Raw genomic sequence first — 26,995 nt, forward strand, 5'->3', positions numbered from 1 at the left:
GTGACCCTTTGCTGCAGTTTCTCAGGGGCCTTATTTTTATCTTCTAATGGAATTGTCTGACCTCTGTGGGTCTCAGAGTTGCTGGTGAGTCTGAATGGGTGCCAGACGTTACCACACCTTACACATTTGAACTAACTTTTTAGGAAGGGGAAAGCCAAAGGTTGTAGCTCTTTCTGCCAGAGAGTGAAAAAAGTAATAGTTAGAATACAAGTGAGTGCCTCGGGTTGTGGGAGGGTGGAAGTGAGGAATGTGGTTTACCTTGCTAACACATTCCTGCGGGTCCCGCAGTAACCACAAAGCCTTGAGATGCATGTTCAACCCCGGTTATGGAAGGAGGAATTCTACCATGTCTGATGAAAAAAAATCCACAGATACCCAGGACGAGTCCTACCTGTTTTCTGAAAAGTCACGGAACAGAGCATTCTTCTTTTTTTTTTTTTGACGTATTTATTTTAATTGGAGGCTAATTACTTTACAGTATTGTGGTGGGTTTTGCCATATATCGAACTGGATCAGCATGGAACACTGCATTCTTATAGACATCTGTGGTTCTTTACAGATTACCCAGGCTTCTGTTACAGTCCCGAGGGAGAGACTTGTGGCTCTCGAAATGGCTCTGCTCCATATCGGCTGAGAAGGAAATCTGGTAAATAAAATATAATCAGATATAATCAAAATTAAATAATTTGGGGGCACTAGTAATGAAAGTCCCTTTCAGTTAGACAAAAGGTATTTTCTTTCTGGTTTTTGAACACATCACGAGTTTGATTATCTTTGAGGCTCTCAAGCTTTGGTTCTAAAAGTCTTTCTACTTAACTCTCAATTTTTCAGTTACTATAAAACATGTCAATTAACTAAGTTCACTTTGTATAGTATTTTACCATTGGCATGCAGGTATTTAAATCCTACTTACTGGCACTGGTGAAAAATTATATCCTGTAAATGACATATACCAAAACTACTTCAAATCTAAAATTTTAATACACATCTGCTAAACTAGACTTCTTGTGGTATCCCCTTAGCCCTCAGATTTTTCTTTATTTAAGCCAGCATTTACTAAGTTCCTGATTTCCTACACTGTGCTAAGAAAATGTAAAAATAATGCCCATGATTTCTGCTTGCAAGGAGTTTGTAGCCTAGTGGGAGAGTCAAAAAAGGTTGAACAAATAGCAGTTCATACAATGGAGTTTGTAGAAGTTGAATGGAAGTTTTGAAAAGCGGGGGAGACAGAGAGCTGAGCCCTCTAGGAACGACAGAAGACCACACAGAGCAGAGGACCAGGACCCCAGGTAGAATCTGCAGAGCCTGATGGTATGGGGACAACACATTGCAAAGGCCCTGAGACTTCAGCCGGCACACCTTGGATCAGACAGCAATTGCCACTTGTTTGGCCCTGCCTGCAAGGTAGGCTGGAGGTGCAGGTGAGCAAGGTAAATGGAAGGAGATGTGACTAGAGTTGCAAATCAGGGCCTGATTATGAAAGGCCAAGTAGGTCAGGAAGAACTTGCAAGTTCAAGCTTGCAAGAACTTGATCTTGCAAGAATGGAAGGATTTTAAGCAATGAGATGTTTTCCTTTTAAAAAGAGAATTCTGGCTCGAGGTGGAAAATGAAGTAGGCAGGGACACTGGGCAAGAGACTGTTCCTCTAGTCTGTGTGAGAGATGCTAAAGGTTTGGAATAAAATAGGGGTAACTGGGGTGGAACATCAATAGGATCCTGCAAGATTGTGATGGATAAAAATGGGAAAAACTTAAAATCATGTCCTGGTCACTAAGTAGGGAAGATAATGTGAATGACAAACAAGAAATACAGATGGAGGAGCAGCTGTGGGGGAGACTGGTGAGCTGAGACTGGGATATGCTGAGTTTGCTGGTTCTGTGGTCATGCTGGGGACATGTCAGATGGACAGTTGGCGTGTGAGGTCTGAGGCTTGGCATAGGGCTCTGCCAGAAGGAGACTGAACATAATCCTCTTATCAGTTCAGTTCAGTCTCTCAGTTGTGTCCGACTCTTTGCAACCCCATGAACTGCAGCACGCCAGGCCTCCCTGTCCATCACCAACTCTCAGAGTTCGCTCAAACTCACGTCCATCGAGTCGGTGATGCCATCCAGCCATCTCATCCTTTGTCCCTTCTCCTCCTCCTCCCAATCCCTCCCAGCATCAGAGTCTTTTCCAATGAGTCAACTCTTCGCATGAGGTGCCCAAAGTACTGGAGTTTCAGCTTTAGCGTCATTCCTTCCAAAGAACACCCAGGACTGATCTCCTTTAGAATGGACTGGTTGGATCTCCTTGCAGTCCCGGGGACTCTCAAGAGTCTTCTCCAACACCACAGTTCAAAAGCATCAATTCTTCGGCACTCAGCTTTCTTTACAGTCCAACTCTCACATCCATACATGACCACTGGAAAAACCATAGCCTTGACTACACGGACCTTTGTTGGCAAAGTAATGTCTCTGCTTTTCAATATGCTATCTAGGTTGGTCATAACTTTCCTTCCAAGGAGTAAGCGTCTTTTAATTTCATGGCTGCAGTCACCATCTGCAGTGATTTTGGAGCCCAGAAAAATAAAGTCTGACATTGTTTCCACTGTTTCCCCATCTATTTCCTATGAAGTGATGGGACCAGATGCCATGATTTTCGTTTTCTGAATGTTGAGCTTTAGGCCAACTTTTTCACTCTCCTCTTTCACTTTTATCAAGAGGCTCTTAGTTCCTCTTCACTTTCTGCCATAAGGGTGGTATCATATGCATATCTGAGGTGATTGATATTTCTCCCGGCAATCTTGATTCCAGCTTGTGCTTCTTCCAGCCCAGCGTTTCTCATGATGTACTATGCATAGAAGTTAAATAAGCAGGGTGACAATATACAGCCTTGACATACTCCTTTTCCTATTTGGAACCAGTCTGTTGTTCCATGTCCAGTTCTAACTGTTGCTTCCTGACCTGCATACAAGTTTCTCAAGGGGCAGGTCAGGTGGTCTGGTATTCCCATCTCTTTCAGAATTTTCCACAGTTTGTTGTGATCCACACAGTCAAAGGCTTTGGCATAGTCAATAAAGCAGAAGTAGATGTTTTTCTTGAACTCTCTTGCTTTTTCCATGATCCACCAGATGTTGGCAATTTGATCTCTGGTTCCTCTGCCTTTTCTAAAACCAGCTTGAACATCTGAAAGTTCACACTTCACGTATTGCTGAAGCCTGGCTTGGAGAATTTTGAGCATTACTTTACTAGCATGTGAGATGAGTGCAATTGTGCGGTAATTTGAGCATTCTTTGGCATTGCCTTTCTTTGGGATTGGAATGAAAACTGACCTTTTCCAGTCCTGTGGCCACTGCTGAGTTTTCCAAATTTGCTGGCATATTGAGTGCAGCACTTTCACAGCATCATCTTTTAGGATTTGAAATAGCTCAGCTGGAATTCCATCACCTCTGCTAGCTTTGTTCGTAGTGATGCTTTCTAAGGCCCACTTGACTTCACATTCCAGGATGTCTGGCTCTAGGTCAGTGATCACACCATCGTGATTATCTTGGTCATGAAGATCTTTTTGGTACAGTTCTTCTGTGTATTCTTGCCACCTCTTCTTAATATCTTCTGCTTCTGTTGGGTCCATACCATTTCTGTCCTTTATTGTGCCCATCTTTGCATGAAATGTTCCCTTGGTATCTCTAATTTTCTTGAAGAGATCTCTAGTCTTTCCCATTCTGTTGTTTTCCTCTTTCTTTGCATTGATTGCTGAGGAAGGCTTTCTTATCTCTTCTTGCTATTCTTTGGAACTCTGCATTCAGATGCTTATATCTTTCCTTCTCTCCTTTGCTTTTCACTTCTCTTCTTTTCACAGCTATTTGTAAGGTCTCCCCAGACAGCCATTTTGCTTTTTTGCATTTCTTTTCCATGGGGATGGTCTTGATCCCTGTCTCCTGTACAATGTCATGAACCTCCATCCATAGTTCATCAGGCACTCTATCAGATCTAGGCCCTTAAATCTATTTCTCACTTCCACTGTATAATCATAAGGGATTTGATTTAGGTCATACCTGAATGGTCTAGTGGTTTTCCCTACTTTCTTCAATTTCAGTCTGAATTTGGCAATAAGGAGTTCATGATCTGAGCCACAGTCAGCTCCTGGTCTTGTTTTTGCTGATTGTATAGAGCTTCTCCAGCTTTGGCTGCAAAGAATATAATCAATCTGATTTTGGTGTTGACCATCTGATGATGTCCATGTGTAGAGTCTTCTCTTGTGTTGTTGGAAGAGGGTGGTACTTAAAGCTGAGAACATTGTGCTACTATGGGTTGGGTTGGTTTTCTGTTAGGTGACTCCAGATTGCATAGCTTAGTGTTCATCCTACAGTTTTGATAGAGTGAATGTCTTGCCAAGTATCTCTAAGCAATCAGGATTTAGGTGAATTTGGGTGGCAGAGGATGAGATGGGTAGCTAGCATCTCTGACTCAATGGACATGAATTTGAGCTAACTCCGGGAGATAGCAGAGGACAGAGGAACCTGGTGTGCTGCAGTCTGTGGGGTCACAAAGAGTTGGATACGACTTAGTGACTGAACGATAATAATTACTTATAAAGAAAAAAATCTTGATTTGGTTTGACAAATGATGCTGGCCTTATTTTTCCTCCCAGAACCTTCCTCAAGATCACATAAAGTTTTGAAGACCAGCGGTAAGTCCTAGATCACTTTTTTTTTCATTCCTGTTGATATCCACAAAGTCACACAATATACAGAAAAATCAACACAAGATCAATTACAGATTAGCAGGTTTGATTAATGTCTGTAAGTAATACTGTCCCATTATAAAATGTAAAGCTGAATGACGTAAAATGTTTGTAGTATAGATAACAGTGGACATAAAAAGATTAATGCTTGTGAATATTAATGTAAGAAATCCCATTAATAAAAAAGACAAAGGACTTGTATTCCGAAGGCAGATAATATAATCTGGCAGAAACACAAACTGCCAATAAAATTTACAAATGGTCACTCACATTAGTAATCAGAAAATCATACATATACATGAGATAAACAGAGGTGAGAGAGCTGTGGGCTTGGCCAAAAGAAGAGAAAAACAGGCACTCTGAAGCTATTGGTGTATAAATTTCTGCAGTGATTTTGGAGGAAAATTTGTTAATGCCCACTTAAATTTTAAATGTGCATTTTCCCTTGAACCAACAGTTTCATATTTTCCACTTGTATATGTTTCACAATGTACACTTCCTGTATAGACATACTCACCCAGGGTTCACACATTTATGAGTATTTGTGTTCTTTTTAACAGGATACCACGTAATAAATATATCCATCTAGTGAAAAATGATTTGAAAAGTTATAAATCCCAGAGCACTACATGGAATATTCTGCAGCTGTTAAAAAGAATGATGTACATATCTGTCCACTGACAGGCTTGTGCACATATATTTAGCAGGAAATGCAGTGTTGCATATTGTACCCTTATTATATAAACAGAAGACTGGGATGGGGGGCGGGGTGGGAACAGGACCTGGAAAGATGAACATCAAACTTTTTTGATTGGGGTTGCCTCTGTGGGGTAGAATTTGTGGACAGAGTTCAATCACTTTTTACTTTACATGCTTCTGTAATTAACATATAAAGATGAGACACAGATTATCAGGGTATCATAAGGATATCTATGAGGATGTGGCTAGTAAGTCTCACCCCACAATTCCTCTTGCACCGTCCTTAGCACAGAGCCAAGGTGACCCTTTTGATCAATGCTATAGCTTTCTGTTACAACCGATAAAATGTTTCAAAATTAACAAATATAATCTTATGTTTAAATGATTTTCATGTGTATGTTTTTCAGGTTATATATATTTTGAGGGAAAGCTTTTGAAACTTAATATGAATTAGTCCATTGCTCTCTCAGGGATTAAGGAAGGTACTTAACACTCAGATGTATGTCAAGTTGTTATAGTACAGGATATGTAACTTGGGTAACTGAGTGGTATTTTCTGAAAATTAGGTCAAAAGAGCCTTGAAACTGGGTTTCACTGGGTTTCAGTGATTAACAATAAGTTTAAAAGTTCTATAAAATCAGTGGTTAGATATGTATGAGATACATTTTTAATCCTCAGACTTTAAAATGTTTTAAATCTTTTGTTTTTCAGAAACAGCACAAGACATTCAAAAGGTAAGTGTTATTACATTCCTTATTTTGAAATGTTTACTTTAGGCAGCCTTTATACCTAATTTCTCCTTAAAAATCTAACCTCCAGTTTATCTTCCAAGTGTTAACAATTACATGTTGAAGTAGATTTAAGTTAGGCCTCTTCCTTCTAAACCCTTGCCCCACCTCCCCACCCCCAGCTTCATCTCTCAGAACCAAGGCGATGATTTCTTCATCCTTCTGCCCCACCTCTCTGCTCAGAAGCTGTAAAGATACCTTAGGATGTAACACCAGCACAGGCTGTGGTCCACTCCATGTTGCCCTGTGCCTGTGTGCATTTTAGACCAAGGGTCTTGCATCCCGAGTATTTGCTCCTTTTTCAAAGCATCAGCCTTTAATCACAAAGATCCCCTTCTAAGAATGCAGTCCTGCTGCTGGTATGAGAGGTGTGATCATATGTGGTATAATAAAACTTCACTATATCAAGTTTTGATTGTTCTTCCTCCAATGAAAGGTTAGAAGAAGGGGGAATAAAAATGGTATGTTTTATTGGAAGATGTATATTCACATTTATTACCTACGAACAATAAATACTGTATCCTGACCAGAGGGAACCATGTCCGAAATGCCTACGGATAGATTGGCTTAACTAACAATTCTTAGAGAACCGATCTTGGCTTCTTGCTTTCTGTTTTGTAACGATGTGGCTGTGAAAATCTCCCCCACGACTCCGCCTGCCCCACTCCTTGGCACAGGGCCAGAGTGACCGTGTTAATAAATGATGGATCTTTCAGTCAGGATGTCTAAACATCTAAAAATCGATAGTCTTATGTTTAAATGATTTGCTTAAAATTGGGGCAGGTGGATTTTTTTCAGGTAGTGCATATTTCTGTTTGGAAACTTTTGCAAGTTTATTAACATGAATTGAATCACTGTCCTGAAATATGACATAAGAGATTTTGATTGTTTTTTTAATGCACTTTGTTTTCATAAGCAAACAGCAGAAGGTGGCTGTGCGAGGCAGCCAAACTATGATCACAGAGCAAGCCTGGCTTAGTACCAGGGAGGGGAATCGCTCTATTAGTCCTAGAGATACAATCTCAGGAGCTTCTTGGAAACTTTTCATGATAATGATCAAACCAAGTCTCTATATGGAGACTAACTAAACCTTATGAAACCTGAAGACAAGAAAGAAAGAAAGCACCAATATGCTTTTTTCCTAGTGGTAAAATTCCATCTCCTAACAAAAATGAATGTATATTAAATGCAGAAAAAGACTCAAGAGATAAAGAGATTAACCTTTCTCCCAGAATATACACAGAATGTCCATTCCAAAGCTGTGTCGGTGTGTGTGTGTGTGTGTGTGTGTGTGTGTGTGTGTGTGTGTGTGTAGAGAAGGAAAGAGATTTAGCTCACATGTAAACTGAGGATGTCCAAGCTGGCTTTAGAAAAGGCAGAGGAACCAGAGATCAAATTGCCAACATCTGCTGGATCATGGAAAAAGCAAGAGAGTTCCAGAAAAACATCTACTTCTGCTTTATTGACTATGCCAAAGCCTTTGACTGTGTGGATCACAATAAACTGTGGAAAATTCTGAAAGAGATGGGAATACCAGACCACCTGACCTGCCTCTTGAGAAATCTGTATGCAGGTCAGGAAGCAACAGTTAGAACTGGACATGGAACAACAGACTGGTTCCAAATAGAAAAAGGAGTACATCAAGGCTATATATTGTCACCCTGCTTATTTAACTTCTATGCAGAGTACATCATGAGAAACGCTGGGCTGGAAGAAGCACAAGCTGGAATCAAGATTGCCGGGAGAAATATCAATCACCTCAGATATGCATATGATACCACCCTTATGGCAGAAAGTGAAGAGGAACTCAAAAGCCTCTTGATGAAAGTGAAAGTGGAGAGTGAAAAAGTTGGCTTAAAGCTCAACATTCAGAAAAGGAAGATCATGGCATCCGGTCCCATCACTTCATGGGAAATAGATGGGGAAACAGTGGAAACAGTGTCAGACTTTATTTTTGGGGGCTCCAAAATCACTGCAGATGGTGATTGCAGCCATGAAATTAAAAGATGCTTACTCCTTGGAAGGAAAGTTATGACCAACCTAGATAGCATATTGAAAAGCAGAGACATGACAAAGGTCCGTCTAGTCAAGGCTATGGTTTTTCCTGTGATCATGTATGGATGTGAGAGTTGGACTGTGAAGAAGGCTAAGCGCCGAAGAATTGGTGCTTTTGAACTGTGGTGTTGGACAAGACTCTTGAGAGTCCCTTGGACTGCAAGGAGATCCAACCAGTCCATCCTGAAGGAGATCAGCCCTGGGATTTCTTTGGAAGGAATGATGCTAAAGCTGAAACTCCAGTACTTTGGCCACCTCATGCAAAGAGTTGACTCATTGGAAAAGACTCTGATGCTGGGAGGGATTGGGGGCAGGAGGAGAAGGGGACGACAGAGGATGAGATGGCTGGATGGCATCACTGACTTAATGGACGTGAGTCTGAGTGAACTCCGGGAGTTAGTGATGGACAGGGAGGCCTGGCGTGCTGCTACTCATGGGATTGCAAACAGTCGGACACGACTGAGCCACTGAACTGAACTGAACACGTCCATATGTGCGTGTATTTGTTTATTCCTAGTCCTCAAGTGGCCACAGTTTTACTATTTGGAAAAAAGTGAACAAAGTATTAAATGACTAATAAGACTTTTTATTGTTAAATCTTTAATAGAAAAATAACATTCAGGATAAAATTATATTCTTGCCCTCGCTGATAGACAGACAGGCAGGTCGGTAGGCAGACAGACATATTAGTAGGTGAATACTCCAAGCTTCCATAGGCAGACAGAATATTAGTAGGTGGATATTCCAAGCTTCCATAAGCCTCTTGTCCTTATCCGTCAGAGGGCAGACAGAATGAAAACCACAGTCATAGAAAATTAACCAAACTGATCACATGGACCACAGCCTTGTTTAACTCAGTGAAACTATGAGCCATGCCATGTAGGGCCACCCAAGATGGACGGGTCATGGTGGAGAGTTCTGATAAAACGTGGTCCACTGGAGAAGTGAATGGCAAACCACATTAGTATTCCTGTCTTGAGAATCCCATGAACAGAATGAAAAGGCAAAAAGATAGGACACTGAAAGATGAACTCCCCAGGTCGGTAGTTGCCCAATATGCTACTGGAGATTAGTGGAGAAATAACTCCAGAAAGAATGAAGAGACAGAGCCAAAGCAAAAACAACACCCAGTTGTGGATTTAATTGGTGATGGAAGTAAAGTCTGATGCTGTAAAGAGCAATATGCATAGGAACCTGAGATATTAGGTCCATGAATCAAGGCATATTGGAAATGGTCAAACAGGAGGTGGCAAAAGTGAATATCAACATTTTAGGAATCAGTGAACTAAAATGGACTGGAATGGATGAATTTAACTCAGATAACCATTATATCCACTACTGTGGGCAAAAATACCTTAAAAGAAATGGAGTAGCTATCATAGTCAACAAAAGAGTCTGAAATGCAGTATTTGGATGCAATCTCAAAAATGACAGAATTATCTCTATTCATTTCCAAGGCAAGTCATTCAGTATCACAGTAATCCAAGTCTATGTTCCAGCCAGTAATGCTGAAGAAGCTGAAGTTGAACAGTTCTATGAAGACCCACAAAACCTTCTAGAACTAACACCCAAAAAAGATGTCCTTTTCATTATAGAAGACTGGAAAGCAAAAGTCGAAAGTCAAGATATACCTGGAGTAACAGGCAAATTTGGCCTTGGAGTACAAAATGAAGCAAGTCAAAGGCTAACAGTTTTGCCAAGAGAATACACTGGTCATAGTAAACACCCTCTTCCAACAACACAAGAGAAGACTGCACATGGACATCATCAGATGGTCAACACCGAAATCAGATTGATTATATTCTTTGCAGCCAAAAATGGAGAAGCTCCATACAGTCAGCAAAAACAAGACCAGGAGTTGACTGTGGCTCAGATCATGAATTCCGTATTATAAAATTCAGACTTAAATTGAAGAAGGTAGGGAAAACCACTAGATCATTCAGGTTTTACCTAAATCAAATCCATTACAATTATACAGTGAAAATGACAAATAGATTCAAGGGATTAGATCTGATAGACAGAGTGCCTGAAGAACTATGGATGGAGGTTCATGACATTGTACAGGAGGCAGTGATAGAGACCATCCCCAAGAAAAAGAAATGCAAAAAGGCAAAATGGTTGTCTGAGGAGGACTTACAAATAGCTGAGAAAAGAAGAGAAGCGAAAAGACAAAGGAGAAAAGGAAAGATAGACTCATTTGAATGCAGAGTTCCAAAGAATAGAGGGAGAGATAAGAAAGCCTTCCTCAGCGATCAATGCAAAGAAATAGAGGAAAACAATAGAATGGGAAAAACCAGATATCTCTTCAAGAAAATTAGAGATATCAAGGGAACATTTTATGCAAAGATGGGCACAATAAAGGACAGAAATGGTATGGACCTAATAGAAGCAGAAGATATTAAGAAGAGGTGGCAAGAATACACAGAATTATACAAAAAAAGATCTTCATGACCCAGATAACCACGATGGTGTGATCACTCACCTAGAGCCAGACATCCTGGAATGCGAAGTCAAGTGGGCCTTAGGAAGCATCACTATGAACAAAGCTAGTGGAGGTGATAGAATTCCAGTTGAGCTATATCAAATCCTAAAAGATGATGTTGTGAAAGTGCTGCACTCAATATGCTAGCAAATTTGGAAAACTCAGCAGTGGCCACAGGACTGGAAAAGGTCAGGTTTCATTCCAATCTCAGAGAAAGGCAATGCCAAAGAATGTTCAAACTACCGCACAATTGCACTCATCTCACACGCTAGCAAAGTAATGCTCAAAATTCTCCAAGCCAGGCTTCAACAGTACATGAACCATGAACTTCTAGATGTTCAAGCTGGATTTATCCCATCAGAGGAGCCAGAGATCAAATTGCCAACATCCACTGGATCACAGAAAAAGCAAGAGAGTTCCAGAAAAACATCTACTTCTGCTTTATTGACTACACCCAAGCCTTTGACTGTGTGGATCACAACAAACTGTGGAAAATTCTGAAAGAGATGGGAATACCAGCCCACCTGACTTGCCTCCTGAGAAATCTATATGCAGGTCAAGAAGCAATAGCTGAATTGGACATAGAAAAACAGACTGGTTCCAATCGGGAAAGGAGTATGTCGAGGCTGTATATTGTCACCCTGCTATTTAACTTATATGCCAGAGTATATCATGAGAAATGCCAGGCTGGATGAAGCACAAGCTGGAAACAAGATTGCCAGGAGAAATATCAATAACCTCAGATATGCAGATGACACCACCCTTATGGCAGAAAGTGAAGAGGAACTAAAAAGCCTATTGATGAAAGTGAAAGTGTCTTAAAGCTCAACATTCAGAAAACGAAGATCATGGCATCCAGTCCCATCACTTCATGGGAAATAGATGGCAAAACAGTGGAAACAGTGACAGACTTCATTTTTGGGGGCTCCAAAATCACTGCAGATGGTGATTGCAGCCATGAAATTAAGACACTTGCTCCTTGGAAGAAAAGCTATGACCAACCTAGACAGCATATTAAAAAGCAGAGGCATGACTTTGTCAGCAAAGGTCCATCTAGTCAAAGCTATGGTTTTTCCAATGGTCATGTATGGATGTGAGAGTTGGACTATGAACAAAGCTGAGCACCGAAGAATTGATGCTTTTGAACTGTGGTGTTGGAGAAGACTTGTGAGAGTCCCTTGAACTATAAGGAGATCCAGCCAGTCCATCCTAAAGGAAATCAGTCCTGAATGTTCACTGGAAGGACTGATGCTGAAGCTGAAGCTCCAATATTTTGGTAAAATGATTCGAAGAACTAACTCATTGGAAAAGACCCTGATGCTGGGAAAGATTGAGGGCGGGAAGAGAAGGGGATGACAGAGGATGAGATGGTTAGATGACATCACCAATTCAATGGACATGAGTTTGAGTAAGCTTCAAGAGTTGGTGATGGACAGGGAAGCCTGGCGTGCTGCAGTCCATGGAGTCGCAAAGAGTCAGACATGACTGAGCCACTGAACTGAACTGAATATCAAGGTAATAGGTATCCCAGTTTCATTGATCAGTGATGAAAAGTTCTTGTTAATTTGACATTTCCAATAGGTTATGCTAGTGTTTTGACCAGAAAATATGTCGCTGGTAATAATTAGGTTGAACCTGTCCTAACCCTTTCAACTCTTTGAAGCTAATCCCAATACCCACAGAGGATATCAGAGGGCAGTCTGCTCCCTGCATGCACAGTTGAGCTCCATCAGGAAAGGTTCCAAGTTATTAGAGACTCATTGTTCTCTCTGATTAAAAGTCATTAGTGTCACTCGTACTTACTTCCTAACAGACATCTAAATATTAATTAAGTGTATTCTGAAAGAAAGTAAAAATTTCATTAGTTCAATAGTGGATTAAATTAACTTCCTGAAACAAAGGCTCTTTTGCCTAGAATCTATAAACCAAGGCAGTGCAAGTCAGGGTCATGCAGTTTCAGAGATTTAAAAGAAACTCTCAAAGGACATAGTCAGATCACTGACAGAGGTGTTTCTGGTACACCAATAACCAGGATGAGACTGCTAAGGATCAAGCCCCAAAAAGAAACCAGATACCATGGCCCTTGACACCTATATATGTTCATTTGTATAATGTTATTTTCCAAGAGCATATCAAAATGATTTGAAGTATCTGACAGTTTTCTGTATTTAGCTGATTCCCTGCAGTGGGGTAAGGTGACCTGGGTTTGCATCCTAGCCTTTCCACTGACGAGGGAGAGTTAAGTTACTGAACCCTAAGAGCCTAAATGTGCTTACTGTGAAACTGGTACGTGCGTGCCTGTTTGCTACGTTGCTTCAGTCATGTCCACCTCTTTGCGACCCTATGACTGTAGCCCACCAGGCTCCTCTGTCCATGGGATTCTCCAGGCAAGAATACTGGAGTGGGTTGCCATGCCCTGCTCCAGAGAATCTTCCTGACCCAGGGATTGAACCTGCATCTCCTGCAACTCCTGCTTTGCAGGCGGATTCTTTACCACTGAAACTGGTACAATCATATCCACTTCAAAGAGTGATTATGAACATGCAGTTTGGAGAACGTCTTCAAATAGCTGAGCCTGCTGCTGCTGCTATGTCGCTTCAGTCGTGTCCAACTCTGTGCGACCCCATAGACGGCAGCCCACCAGGCTCCCCCGTCCCTGGGATTCTCCAGGCAAGAACATTGGAGTGGGTTGCCATTTCCTTCTCCAATGCATGAAAGTGAAAAGTCAAAGTGAAGTCGCTCAGTCATGTCCGACTCTTAGCGACCCCATGGACTGCAGCCCACCAGGCTCCTTGGTCCATGGGATTTTCCAGGCAAGAGTACTGGAGTGGGGTGCCATCGCCTTCTCCGATAGCTGAGCCTATTTCTCAGTAAACATCAGTTCCTGTCCTTTCTGCCCCTACTGCAAAATATTCAATGTGATTTCAATTCAGTTAAAAATCAACCATGTGTCCTGATGATTTTCTTTAAGAATATCACGTCTAGGGGGAAAGACAATGTGTAAATACAGGAGACTATTCTGAATTACGTGACCTGTCGGGGGTAATTCAATCGGTATGTTTCTCTCATCCTCAGGTTTCCAGAGAGGAAGGGTCTCCCCAGTTGACTTCAGCAGGGCCCTCTCCTGCCCAGCGAAACAGTCAGCCAAGCAGTTCGACCATCCTGAGCGTGCTTCGTGGGGGTGGGGCTGTCAGAAACATCTGGACCGACCACCAGATCCGCCAAGCCCTGTTTCCCAGCCGAAGGTCGCAGGAGAACGAGGAGGATGAAGACGACTATCAGATGTTCCTGCCATCCTTCTCCTCCTCGGATCTGAACTCAGCCCAGCTGTGTGAAGATGGTACTTCTAGTCGACCTTGCAGTTGGCACATGGGACAAATCGAGTCCTCCGAGACCTCCAGCTCTGGCCACAGGATTGTGCGGCGGGCCAGCAGTGCTGGCGAGAGCAACACGTGTCCCCCTGACATAAGAACTAGGGACAGTGGTGGTTCTCAGTACAGCTCCCGGAGGGAACTGCAGGGTGACCCTAAAACAGAGGGGCAGGACGGGACAACTCCCTACGGGTCCTCTATAGAGTTGACTATAGATGACATAGACCATGTCTATGACAACATAAGTTACGAGGACTTGAAACTGATGGTTGCTAAACGCGAAGACGCTGAAGTCAGTCCCCAGAAACCAGTCAGGGACTCTGTTCGCCCCAAGAGCACCCCAGAGCTGGCCTTCTCCAAGAAGCCAGCGGGGCCTGAGGAGGAGAGCACATTGCACCCCAGGAGAGATGGAGCCCTCCCGGCCGGGGAGGCCTGGAACCAAAGCATGCACGACCTCCAGGTGATGGAGGAGAATGTCTATGACACCATTGCGCTCCCGGAGGCGCCCTCCCGGGACTTCAAGGGCAGCAGCCCGAAGCGTTCTGCAAGGAGCACCTTCCTGGGCTTGGAGGCCGACTTGGGGTGCTGTGATAGTCTGCGGGCCTCTGCTTCCCAGGACAGCCTCCAGTTCAGTGAGGACGAGGCGCCCTACCCGCCAGGCTCCTCTGATAACGATTATCTGAGTTTGCTCTATAACTCCTTCGGCTGCAACTTGGCCCTAGCGGATCGGTCCATCTCTGATAAACTGTCTGAAGAAGTAGATGAAATCTGGAATGACTTGGAAAATTACATCAAGAAAAACGAAGTCAAAGCCAGAAACCGGCTCCTGGCCGCGTTTCCGGTTAGCAAAGATGACGTGCAGGAGCGGCCGCTGGCGGGCAGTGCCCCGGAGCTGAGCGCGCGCTCCCCGCTCTCGCTGGCCGCGGGCCGGGCTCTCCTCGCGCCGCCAGCAGACAGGCCCGGGCCAGCCCCCTGCGCCCTGGACCGAGCCCCAGCCTCCAAAGACAGCTCCTGCCTGAGTCTCCACCGGCTGTCGCTGGCCAGTGACCTGCCGCCCGCAGAGAGTCCCTATGATGTGGCCGGCGGCAGCCTGTCCCCAGCGGACCTAGAGAACCCTGAGCCCGGGCTGGACAATGTAGACAAGACCAGGAGCAGGGTTTTCCTGATGGCCAGGCAGTACAGTCAGAAGATCAAGAAGGCAAATCAGCTGCTAAAAGTGAAAAACCCAGAGCTGGAACAGACGCTCAGTAGCCAGCCGCAGAAGCCCGCGTCCAAGGACCTGGCGGCCATCCTAGAAGAGAAGAGGCAGGGCGGGCCCGCCATCGGTAGGTCCCAAGCAGCCCTTCTCTTTCCGAGGACCGGCAGAGAGTCGCGCTTAGGTTCTAAATGCCCCTAGCACTGTGAGGATGCTGCCACCCCGATGTTCATTCTCACAGCGAGACCACAGGCTCACTGACACGCAGACGAAGCACCCACCCCATCACACCAGTGGGTCTGGAGGGTTTCCTGGTGTCTGTGACGTCATCACTCCAGATATACTGTTTGAAGCAGCTTTGTCTAATTTAATCTGAGGTTGAAAAATAGCCTTCAGTTTCACTGGTGGCATCTACAGCTTTTTCCCTGTGCATCAGTGTGTTAGAAGGAGTGGCTGGGTAGCGGAGTGAAGAGTTTAAAGTTTGGACACACACGGAATAGGATTGCTTTTTGCTCCAGAATCCCAACAATAATGCCTACTCATCCTAACAAAGACAAAAAGGAGTCCCTTCTGCAGTTTTTAAAAAACTGTTCATACTAACCCAGCTGTTTTTCGTTACTTTTTTTTTTAATAGCTGCTATAATCCATCTGATACTATGTCATTTGGTATTCTTAGGTATGCTTCCAAGGAATTTAATTCTTTTAGTCAAGCCTCCTTTGGGGGCAGAACTAAACCAGGATCACAGGTGTGATATTGGTACCATTAGGGTTGAAAGAAAGAGATAATCATGTTTGCCTTTTTCTCAATTATAAAGAAGTACAGGGAATTCCCTGGTGGTCCTGTGGTTAGGACTTGACACTCTTACCACAGGATCCCAAATCCAATCCCTGGTCAGGGAACTAAAATCCTGCTTGCCTCAGGACATGGAAAAAAATATACATATCCCCTGGCTAAATTACACAGGGTTCTTCATGGAAGCCGGGCATCTATGTGAATAAAGCTCAGGATTGCCATGGAAAGAAAAAAACCTGAGGGTGCTGTCACCTGAGGAGTTTTTCACCTCCAGATTCAGAGATTTCTGGGGTTAGGCTCAGGAATCTGAGTTTTGTAAACTGTGGACTTTCCATCCTCTTTTAGGAATCCCTGCCATAGAACTTCTGACTAAGAACTGCCTCTGTATCAAGTGAGAGGAGACAGTTCTCCAACTAGAAGTAAAAACCAGATGGCTCACTATCTGGGCATGTCTTGTTAATTGGCTTGATGGCAACATGGCTCATCCGGCCAGCTTGATGCCACTGACTTCCTGTCTTTGGGACTGCTTTCTTATGTGGGAACCAGAGAATAAGAAGCAGGTATCTGAGTCCTAAGTGAACTCAACAAGTTGCATGACCAAAATCTGTAGGGAAAAAAATTTTTAAGTTTGGGAATGTTTAAGAATTTTCATACAGTAAGATTTCTTAACATTTAGGGATGTTAAGCCCTGGAAATGTGACCTGAAGGATTTTACAAACTCTTTGACTTGTTCTTCTTTTTAAGTAAAATAAAGGTTAAAAGTGATGTTTATACAAATATGATAAAGGCTGGATCGCATATATTTTTCTCTTTGCAATAACATGCTTGAATTAATTCACGTCCCTTTTCTAACTCTAGTGTTGCTAAACTGGTTTGTTATTACATGTAGAACAAGTGACTGAATTCCAGCTGCAGGCAGACTGTTTTAGAGCATAAGTGGCGTATTGGCAATGCAACCACTGACTGAATCCAGGCTACGGCACCTCAGAATGAGAGCAAATACCATAGTGAGGTTTCACTTGAGAATAGATTGATTAGGCCAGCACATTGTCCTTTAAAAAGAGGTAATTGCTTGAGGCACATTGTTTGGAATATGGACCATCCATTAACCATACAAAGTTCTAACCCTGGTAGAAGCCAGGTCTCAATACTGAATCATGAGAACTCAGTACAACTTTGAATAGTCCTTATTATCCTAGGGCTTCCCTGCTGGCTCAGAGGTTAAAACGTCTGCCTGGAAGGCAGGAGACCAGGGTTTGATCCCTGGGTCAGGAAGATCCCCTGGAGAAGGAAATGGCAACCCACTCCAGTACTCTTGCCTGGAGAATCCCATGGAGGGAGGAGCCTGGTGGGCTACAGTCCATGGGGTCACAAAGAGTCGGACACGACTGAGTGACTTCACTTTCACGTTTACCCACCTTTTAAATATTAAGTAGATTTCCTTTTGGGGTTTTCTTTTGCTTTTTTCCCCACTTTTGGTTTGTTCTTTTTGTTTTGCCTACTGGTGTCTTCCTGGGCTCCTGTAGGATCTTTTTATTTTTCAACTCTGTGTCTGGGCCCTTTCTCCACGTGGTGGGCTACCATCAACATTCTCTCTAAGAAAGAGATCTCTCCAGAGTCACCTTCTGAGAATGGTGTCTCCCCCTGCTGGCTGGTGGGAGTATGTCCCTAGGGCCCGCCTCCTCTCAGACCTGAGGACTCTTCCATCTGGGTGGATCGAGACCACTTCCTGTGCCCACCAGGCTTTCAATCAGTTGACATGATGACTCCTTTTCTCTCTCTTGTTTATCTGGGCACAGGACGTCATAATCGAATGGACCGATTCTCCAGACTTCTCCGTATGGGCCTTGCCACTTTGCCAGGAGCTTGCTCTCGGTGTTGTGCGGAAGGAGGAACGCCCTATTCACCTGCTGAAACTCTCCAGCACCTTTATTGAACTCTCTAGCCGGGGTCTACAGGCCCCGGGCCGGGCCACACTTCCGCCTATAAGTCACCCAACCAGGTCTAGTCCCTCCCACCTTTTGGAGCGCATGCTGGCCATCTTGTCCCATCAGGCCTTCCTCCTGACAGTCTTAGAGACCAAAGAAGCTTTGGGTTCCCTTCCCACCCACCACACACACAATTTTTTTTTTTTTTTGGGTGATATTTTACGTGGGAGAAGACTCCATAAAGGTTTGAGGAATTTTCCTCCTTGTATAAAGTAAGAAAGGCAAAATAACATTTTGTTCTCTACACCCAAGCAACATTAGAAGCATCGATTTTAATCCTGCCTTGAAAATATTCTATTTCATACTTCTATCAATAAGAATCACTTCAAATTTTTGTCTGTAATGACAAGAATTTTCCCTTCTAAACTTACAAAAAAGAAATAAACCTGGGCTTGTAGAATACTGATAATGTACTTGGTCTATAAGGACTGTTAATGCCTGAACTAAGAAAGAGGAAGAATGTTGATCCTGCTGACTTCTACTAAGTTTTCTAGGCTAGAGGTGTCATCTTGAGCTGGCTATTTCCTATATGTCTGACTAAGGGACTCTATTTCATGACAGCCTATTGCTCTGAAAGCTTGTCTCACCTTCTTGTTAGCATCAGGCAAGTTATAGACTTTCTTAGAATGTCAAGCTGAGACCAAAAAGACACACACACTAGTCACAGAAAATTGTCTACTTATGAGATACTTTTTATTCCAAATTTATAAATGGTCAGCTTTCTATTATCTGAAGATAAATTGTGCCCATTATAAGTTGTATAAAATATATGTGTTTACATAGCATTTTACTAACACCTGTCGTTCTGCTGCTCCTTTTCCTGCTAAACCTGAATTCTTGGCTGCCTTTCCAGTCTTAGTGGTATAGTCTTAAGGAAGGCACCTTTATGTTTAACATATTTAGAATGAACAGAGGCTGTCCAAAAATTCTGAGTAATCAAGTAGTTCTTGAGACCAATTTCTATCCAGAACTATGTTTTGATTTCAGTGGGGATTGTTCTGTGGCGGAGTAGATGGAATAATAAACCAGCTTAGATAAAACAGCTACCAACACAAGATTGTGTGAACGAATGCATATATACATATACAAGCAACAGCTAAATATTATGGTGCATACTAGTATATAAGACTTCAGAGAAATAAGTTAGAAAAGGATCTATAGAAGTGATAGGGCTTATAGAGGGTCTTAAGAGGTAAATTGATTAAGGACTTGATTAAGAAAAGGAAGAAGAACTGTGATGAAGAAAAAAGCATGAGAAATACTGTGACTATTTTGAATAATACATGGTTTGAGATTTTTCTGGGGTTTTGTTGAGATGTTCTAAAAATCAAGAGCTAACAGTTCTTATAAGACTTTGGAGTTAAATTTTGGTGCTGCAGTAGTTTAACTGAATTTTTAAAATTAGCCCTCACTGTTCTCTCCCAAATTGTCATTTTCTTGGAAGCTTGTGAAAGTACAGAGCCTTCCTAATTGAGCTGTAGCACCAGGCTCAGAGCCATGGTGTAGGTGAGAATGGCTCAGGAAGAACCATCTTGACTTTCAGGTGGGACTGCTAACCAAACACAGGCCTAAAGTTCCAGCTGACATTGGCTGGGTTTCATAGTTGACTAAACGTTGTATATTTCAGGATGGGTAAGTCCATGTAGGTTTTCAGTCTCTTAAGGGGTTCAGTTCAGTTGCTCAGTCGTGTCCGACTCTTTGCGACACCATGAATCGCAGCACGCCAGGCCTCCCCGTCCATCAGCAACTCCCGGAGTTCACTCAGACTCACATCCATCGAGTCAGTCATGCCATCCAGCCATCTCATCCTCTGTCGTCCCCTTCTCCTCCTGCCCCCAATCCCTCCCAGCATCAGAGTCTTTTCCAATGAGTCAACTCTTCACATGAGGTGGCCAAAGTACTGGAGTTTCAGCTTTAGCATCATTCCTTCCAAAGAAATCCCAGGGCTGATCTCCTTCAGAATGGACTGGTTGGATCTCCTTGCAGTCCAAGGGACTCTCAAGAGTATTCTCCAACACCACAGTTCAAAAGCATCAATTCTTCGGTGCTCAGCCTTCTTCACAGTCCAACTCTCACATCCATACATGACCACAGGAAAAACCATAGCCTTGACTAGACGGACCTTTGTTAGCAAAGTAATGTCTCTGCTTTTGAATATGCTATCTATATTGGTCATAACTTTCCTTCCAAGGAGTAAGCGTCTTTTAATTTCATGGCTGCAGTCACCATCTGCAGTGATTTTGGAGCCCAAAAAAATAAAGTCTGACACTGTTTCCACTGTTTTCCCCATCTATTTCCCATGAAGTGATGGGACCAGATGCCATGATCTTCGTTTTCTGAATGTTGAGCTTTAAGCCAACTTTTTCACTCTCCACTTTCGCTTTCATCAAGAGGCTTTTGAGTTCCTCTTCACTTTCTGCCATGAGGGTGGTGTCATCTGCATATCTGAGGTGATTGATACTTCTCCCAGCAATCTTGATTCCAGCTTGTGTTTCTTCCAGTCCAGCGTTTCTCATGATGTACTCTGCATATAAGTTAAATAAGCAGGGTGACAATATATAGCCTTGACGTACTCCTTTTCCTATTTGGAACCAGTCTGTTGTTCCATGTCCAGTCCTAACTGTTGCTTCCTCACCTGCATACAGATTTCTCAAGAGGCAGGTCAGGTGGTCTGGTATTCCATCTCTTTCAGAATTTTCCACAGTTTATTGTGATCCACACAGTCAAAGGCTTTGACATAGTCAATAAAGCAGAAATAGATGTTTTTCTGGAACTCTCTTGCTTTTTCCATGATCCACCAGATGTTGGCAATTTGATCTCTGGTTCCTCTGCTTTTTCTAAAACCAGCTTGAACATCAGGAAGTTCACAGTTCACGTATTGTTGAAGCCTGGCTTGGAGAATTTTGAGCATTACTTTACTAGCATGTGAGATGAGTGCAATTGTGCGGTAGCTTGAGCATTCTTTGGCATTGCCTTTCTTTGGGATTGGAATGAAAACTGACCTTTTCCAGTCTTAAGGGGTTACCAAATCTTAATTAGTATCACGAGTCTTTACTATGCCTTTTAAGGAGTTCAAGTTTTTGTTACTAGATATTCTAAGCTAATAATCTCTGTCCTTCAAAGGAATTTGGACTCAAAAGTCTAAAGGATCTGAATGAATGCAGGACCTAAAATGAGAAGATAAACACTATTTATCCTGATTCCGGGGACTAAGGGGCAAGTAATTTTGAGGAAGTTTCAGCACCTTGTTGTCTGTCCTCACAGAAGACAAACTTGAAAGAAATGGCAGGAGCTCAATTAAATGTTTAGTTTAACTTCAAGGAATGATTTACTAGAAATAGAAATGGCTTCAAGTAGGAGATATGCTGTCACTTCCTGGTCCTTATATACAGGATAGATAGCTTCCTTTCATGGGGACTTTGTAGATGTGGTCTGAGCAATTTATAGGATTCATGGAATTCTTGGATGCTACAGTGGTCATATGGGTACCTGGACCGGAAGGTGGGGGGAGACAACTTTTGAAATTGATGTCTCTGGGCTCTCTCTCCTAGATCATTCCTGACCCAACAGAATTCTCTATCCATATCTTGGTTCTGTTAATGTCTTTAGAAATGTCTGTACTCTGGGACTTCCCTGGTGGCCCAGTGGTTAAGACTCTCTGCTTCTACTTCAGGGAACAGGGGTTTGGTCTCCAGGCTAGGGAACTAAGATCCCACATGCCACCTGGCAGAGCCAAAAAGCAAAAATTGATAAATGGAAATGTCTGCACTCAGAAGTGGAGCAGAGAGGATAATGGCCTCATAGCTTAATCTGAAATGGCAATGGCTTTCATGGAAATGGTGGCAAAATCCTGTCCTGTAACCAGTACTAGAGAGCATTATATTATGGATTATATGTACAGGATGATTCATGCTTAATGTCTTGAAAGCCAAGACATTAAGACTTGGAAGACTTATCTTGGAAAACTTCAGTGGCCTGCTTCTCGGTGATGGGAAAGGAGATGTGGGTCAGTCGGGATGTGTGGTCTTGAAGTCCTGGAAGTAAGGACCTCCTGTCAACATCCCCAGACAGTGGCAGTGGGCGGCTGCCTGGAAACAGAAAGTACAGGAGCAGCCGCTAGAAGCAGACTCTTCCGGTAGTAGTAGTCTGAGAGCAGCCAAGCCTGTGAGGCAGGGTTAGTAGCCATTGCACGGTGGGTGTGCTGCTTTTAATGACTACTTGAGTTATTTTTTGTTGACCAGGGTTTAAGTGCTGACTTTCTTATTTTTATGATTCCTGTTTTATGATCCACTGACACTATTCCATGCTCGTAAAAAACACTAGAAATTTTCATTACGAACAGGGAACCCTTGCAGACCTGCTGTTGAAATAAAATAATCCAGAATTAGGTCAAATTAAATGAAGTTTTAGGTGGCTTTTTTTTTTTTAGACTGTGTTAGTTTAATTAATTAATTAATTTTGTGTTGCTTAGCATTTGATGATTTCTCATCCTCAAACTTTAAAGTCCTGTCTACTGTTTAAATATTTTAAATACGTTATTAGAACATTCTTAGTTTTTTAATCTTCACATGCAGAAATGATTCTGTGTATATTTATTGTTTTAATACTTTCCTTCCAGGTGCCAGGATTGCTGAGTATTCCCAACTGTATGACCAGATTGTATTTAGAGAGACCCCCTTTAAGACTCAGAAGGATGGCTGGGCCAGCCCTCAAGACCCCTCCAACCTCAGCTCTGCATCACCTTCCCATGCCCAGCAAGGTAGCGAGGACTGGCTTTTGCATTCAACCTATAGTAATGGAGAGTTAGCTGACTTCTGTCCCTGGCCAGAACAAGACTTAAAGTCAAAATATCCCATCTTAGAGATCAATGCAAGAAGTACCCCAAAACAACTGTCTGCAGCTTGCTCTGTGCCTTCTCTTCAAACCTCCGACCCTCTGCTGGGCTTCATGCAGAGACACAGCGTGGTGGTCAGCCAGCCAAACAAAGAGAACTCCTGCCAGGGCCATCTTTACAACTCTCTGGGTCGGAAAGGAATCAGTGCTAAATCTCAGCCTTATAACAGGTCCCAATCATCTTCCTCCATCCTGATAAACAAGTCTGCCGACTCCATCAACTACCCTAGTGACGTGGCAAAGAAGCAGCCTGTCTCTCTACACAGAAGTTCAAGGTGGGAGAGTCACCAGGACTTGCTGCCAAGTATTGCTGACTCAGGTCAACAGGGCCTTGAAAAACGCTCAGATCTCACACTCCAGGACTCGCAGAAAGTTCTGGTAGTGAATAGAAATTTACCTTTAAGTGCTCAAATGGCTACCCAGAACTATTTTTCCAATTTCAAAGAGACTGAAGGAGACGAAGATGACTATGTGGAGATCAAGTCAGAAGAAGATGAGTCTGAGTTAGAACTGTCTCACAGTCGGAGGAGGAAATCTGACCCAAAGATTACAGACGCTGACTTTGCAGATAACGTCTGCAGCCACACGACTTCTTACCCTTTGAATAGTCCGTGCACTCCAAAAAAGCCAGTAAGTGGCAAACTTGGGATTTCGCCGTATCTGACGCCATACAATGATCCCGACAAACTGAATGACTATCTCTGGAAGGGCCCATCTCCCAATCAGCAAAATATTGTCCAGTCTCTAAGGGAAAAATTCCAGTGTCTTAGTTCAAGCAGCTTTGCCTAAAGGTTCTTAAGAGTAGCTGTCTCAATTAACTTCTTACTATGCTCGTGAGTTACAGATTCTGAGAGGTGTTTTGTATGCACCAGATTAAAACAACTTTGTAATAACCAGAGATGTAAAATATACTTTCTTTAATAGCACAATTTTTTGAAACGTCTGGTGATCAGCCAGGATTGTACTGTAGCAAATGTCAGCACGTAACACTGTTTTCTGATGCTGATGGTCTTCATGTTTCATGTAAGTCAATCTTCCTTGAAAATTTTTAGACTTTTTTTTTTTAAAACATGATGGCCATGGTATTTTTTTCCCCTTCTCCTGACAATTAGTACTAAGACTTTAAGAAATACAATAATCCTCTCCTATTACCTGGAAGCCACTAGTTAGTTTTATCCTAGGACTCAGAGGCGACAAGGAAGGAAAAAGAAAGGAAACTAAAGCCGTTTAAAGGATCATGCTTACCTGTGACATTTCTGTTAAATTCATGACAAGACCCTAGAAAACCTCAAATGAGGGATCTCTAATCAGAATATTGTCTAGATACCCATTTTAGGGTTTCTATGCTGACTTCCTTACATCAGGTCATTATAGTGCAGAAAGTGTGTAATTATTGGAAATTAGAATGTAATATGACCAATCTTCTATAAGCAAAAATTCTTACCTGTATTCCTGAACAAAGCCTGAAGAATGTGCTGCTCATGATGTATTTTATGTTCCATGGGGTTAAATGAATGATTCCCTTAATGGTTTAAAACCAAGTGCAAGAAAATGCAAATCGACTTATTAGAGAAGATGGGTTGACATCTGGTTACAACTTGATTATCTCATCATGTGACAGTTGGGGGTAGGGAGCAGATAGAAACCTCCACTACTTCTTATGCCTGTTTTTAATCAACACGAAGTAAACCATAAGCTAAAACAGTGTCCTTTAAAGCTAGCCTTCCCAGAGCAGCTGTGCAGATGCCCTTTCACGAGTCTTGTGCTCATCCCGATAACCTGAACCCAGCCTTGAGGATTTTATTGAGGGCCATGACATTTATTTTCTAATCCAGACATAATATGGCAGTCTTTTTTCATTGTTTGGGGGCATACAGAAGAGCAGAATCTTTGGTCACTAAGTTCTGACTAGTCATATCTTACTTTCATGTTGTAATTGTGGCCTTTAAATAGCAGTTCATTGTGATATTATGACTGATACAACTCTTTACAGAAGGGAACAGAAAAACAAAAGCAAGACCTTGTGAGTGAAACACAAAATTAAAGAAGCTGAAGAGAAGAATGATAGCGGATTTATTGCTGCTTTCTAAAAATAGTTTTTTGAAGACTCCAGTAAATGAAAAAAGAATATTTTCTCAAACAGTGGCCTTTGCATTCTCATTTTAGCTACATTCTGTGGTCCCTTCCCCACCCTCTGTTTTCATCTTAAAAGATATGCTAGTCTGTATAGGGAAATGGGATCTGGGCTTTTCATTTAAAGATAAGCAATGATGTTGATTTGAATCAGTACTTTGAGTCATCTTAGCATAATTCTTTTTTCTCTTTAAGTGCTATGCCTCTTGTACTTAAGAACATAAAATGTGACCATCCTTATACACAGGTACCTAACGCATTCCTTTTCTAAGTAACAAAAACATAACCCATATCTTCTTTTTCCGTACTGTACTTTCTTCTTGTAGCTTATAAAACAAAGTCCATATTGACGAACAGTTTTCTGGAAACATTTCTTCTTTCATGGCCTTTCTTTAAACATAACATGAGTTTTCAAGATGAAGCAGTATCAGAAAAGAGAAGCATTGTAACAGAGTGTGGATTCTCAGACTTGCTAGAGATATGTGTAAATGTGTTTACAAAACAAAGTTACCTGACTTTCTTGTCCCAGGAACACAGTTTCCCAGTTCTGCTTTTTAGTTTGTAAGACCCAGATTCTGTATTATCCATATACTCTGGTGTCTTACTCTCAGAAATTATTAATTCTCCACACCAGTCCTGTTGCACGACTTTGATATTACTTATAGGAAGACACCCTGCTGCACGAAGGCTGCTGTCTTACTGTATAAAATGTCTGTATGGTTGTCTTTAGGTTCTAGGACAAATCTGTAGTTCTGTACACCCCTTCTGTCAGCCAGGATGCAGATTTTGAGATCTGTGTGTACATATATCATCAGGTTCATATTTTCCCTCAAAGTTATCCATTGAGTGCTCTTGTTTAAAATAGTTTCAAAAAAAAAAATAGTTTCTTCGGGAGGTGGGGTAGGGATGTATATAATTGCAGGGAAAGAGTTATATGTACTTAAGTGTATGTCAAGTTCTTATTAGGTCTCTGTACTGAAGATTTAATTGTTTTTATAAGTTCACTTTTCACCTACTCTGTTCTTTGTGCAAAAAAAAAAAACAAACAAAAAATATCCATGCATCTTGGAAAACAGTTTAAATACTGTATATAAGATAATGAAAGTTAGTAATGCTCATTATTTAATAAAGTTTGTAAAATACAAAGCAAAATACAGTGTGAATTAGTGTGTTGATTCTAGAAAGATCAAGATTTGTCTGAATTATACTACTGTACTACTTTGCCTCGTCTTAGAAAATAATTAGAAAATGTGTAGAAAATAATTCAGGGTGGCATTCCCTGGTGAATCAGTGGCTAGGACTCCATGCTTCTGTTGCATGTGGGGCACAGATCTGACCCCTGGTCAGAGAAATAAGATCACACATGCCTCTCAGTGTGGCCAAAAAAGAGAGAGAGAGAGAAGAAAAGAAGTGTTATAACAGCAGCCTGTGACAGACCATTTTCTATATCTTTTGATTACTTTTCAAATATTAAATTTAGCCTGAAAAATTCCCTTTAGGCTAAGTGCCTGTCCTAATGACTGGCTTTCACGGTGAAAGAAGATCCTAGAACAGCCTAGCAGGCAGCCGTGGGGTTGAAGGCAGGTGAGATAGAGGAGATGGGCCCAGAATGCTGAGATATTTTCAGTGCCAACAGGCAAACTTCTCTACTTTACCCGGTGATGCAAGCCCATGGGCAAAGCCCACTTTGTGTATCTGTGATAAACAACAAAACTTGATTTTCCTGACCATGGCTTAGTCACAATGCGTCATACAATAGGAAAGGAAGAGAAGCAAGCAGTTTCACTTCATTATTTCTAAAACCATGTTTATTCAGCTCAAACGTAAGAGAACAGGGTGGGGATAACAAGTAAATCATCCGCTCTATGGGGCAAAC

The 26,995-nt window shown here is 42.2% G+C and overlaps 1 protein-coding gene and 1 long non-coding RNA gene across 9 annotated transcripts in view; one reads left to right on the top strand and one right to left on the bottom strand.

Annotated features, from left to right (window-relative positions):
* The window catches only part of PLEKHG1 (pleckstrin homology and RhoGEF domain containing G1), a 249,041-nt gene extending 222,770 nt beyond the window's left edge, over positions 1-26,271 (top strand). For 7 of the 8 annotated variants that reach the window (XM_086318316.1, XM_086318314.1, XM_086318312.1 and 4 more), the window contains 5 exons: positions 560-646; positions 4,630-4,668; positions 6,133-6,155; positions 13,822-15,442; positions 22,712-26,271. In XM_086318316.1, the coding sequence (XP_086174442.1) occupies positions 560-646; positions 4,630-4,668; positions 6,133-6,155; positions 13,822-15,442; positions 22,712-23,775 (2,834 nt within the window). In that variant the 3' untranslated portion in view covers positions 23,776-26,271. The remainder of the gene's footprint in view (positions 1-559; positions 647-4,629; positions 4,669-6,132; positions 6,156-13,821; positions 15,443-22,711) is intronic. The other variant, XM_086318319.1, reaches the window with a different exon arrangement.
* On the bottom strand, positions 428-24,561 carry LOC147366335 (uncharacterized). The gene is made up of 2 exons (XR_015133317.1): positions 24,431-24,561; positions 428-643 (listed from the first exon to the last, which is right to left on the bottom strand). It is a non-coding gene; the product is annotated as an uncharacterized LOC147366335 (long non-coding RNA).
* Positions 26,272-26,995: the final 724 nt, after the last annotated feature.

Source organism: Bos grunniens, chromosome 9 (genome assembly GCF_055505025.1).
Source record: "Bos grunniens cultivar Pamir isolate PY7600 chromosome 9, Bosgru_T2T1.0, whole genome shotgun sequence".
Taxonomy (NCBI): Eukaryota; Metazoa; Chordata; class Mammalia; order Artiodactyla; family Bovidae; genus Bos; species Bos grunniens.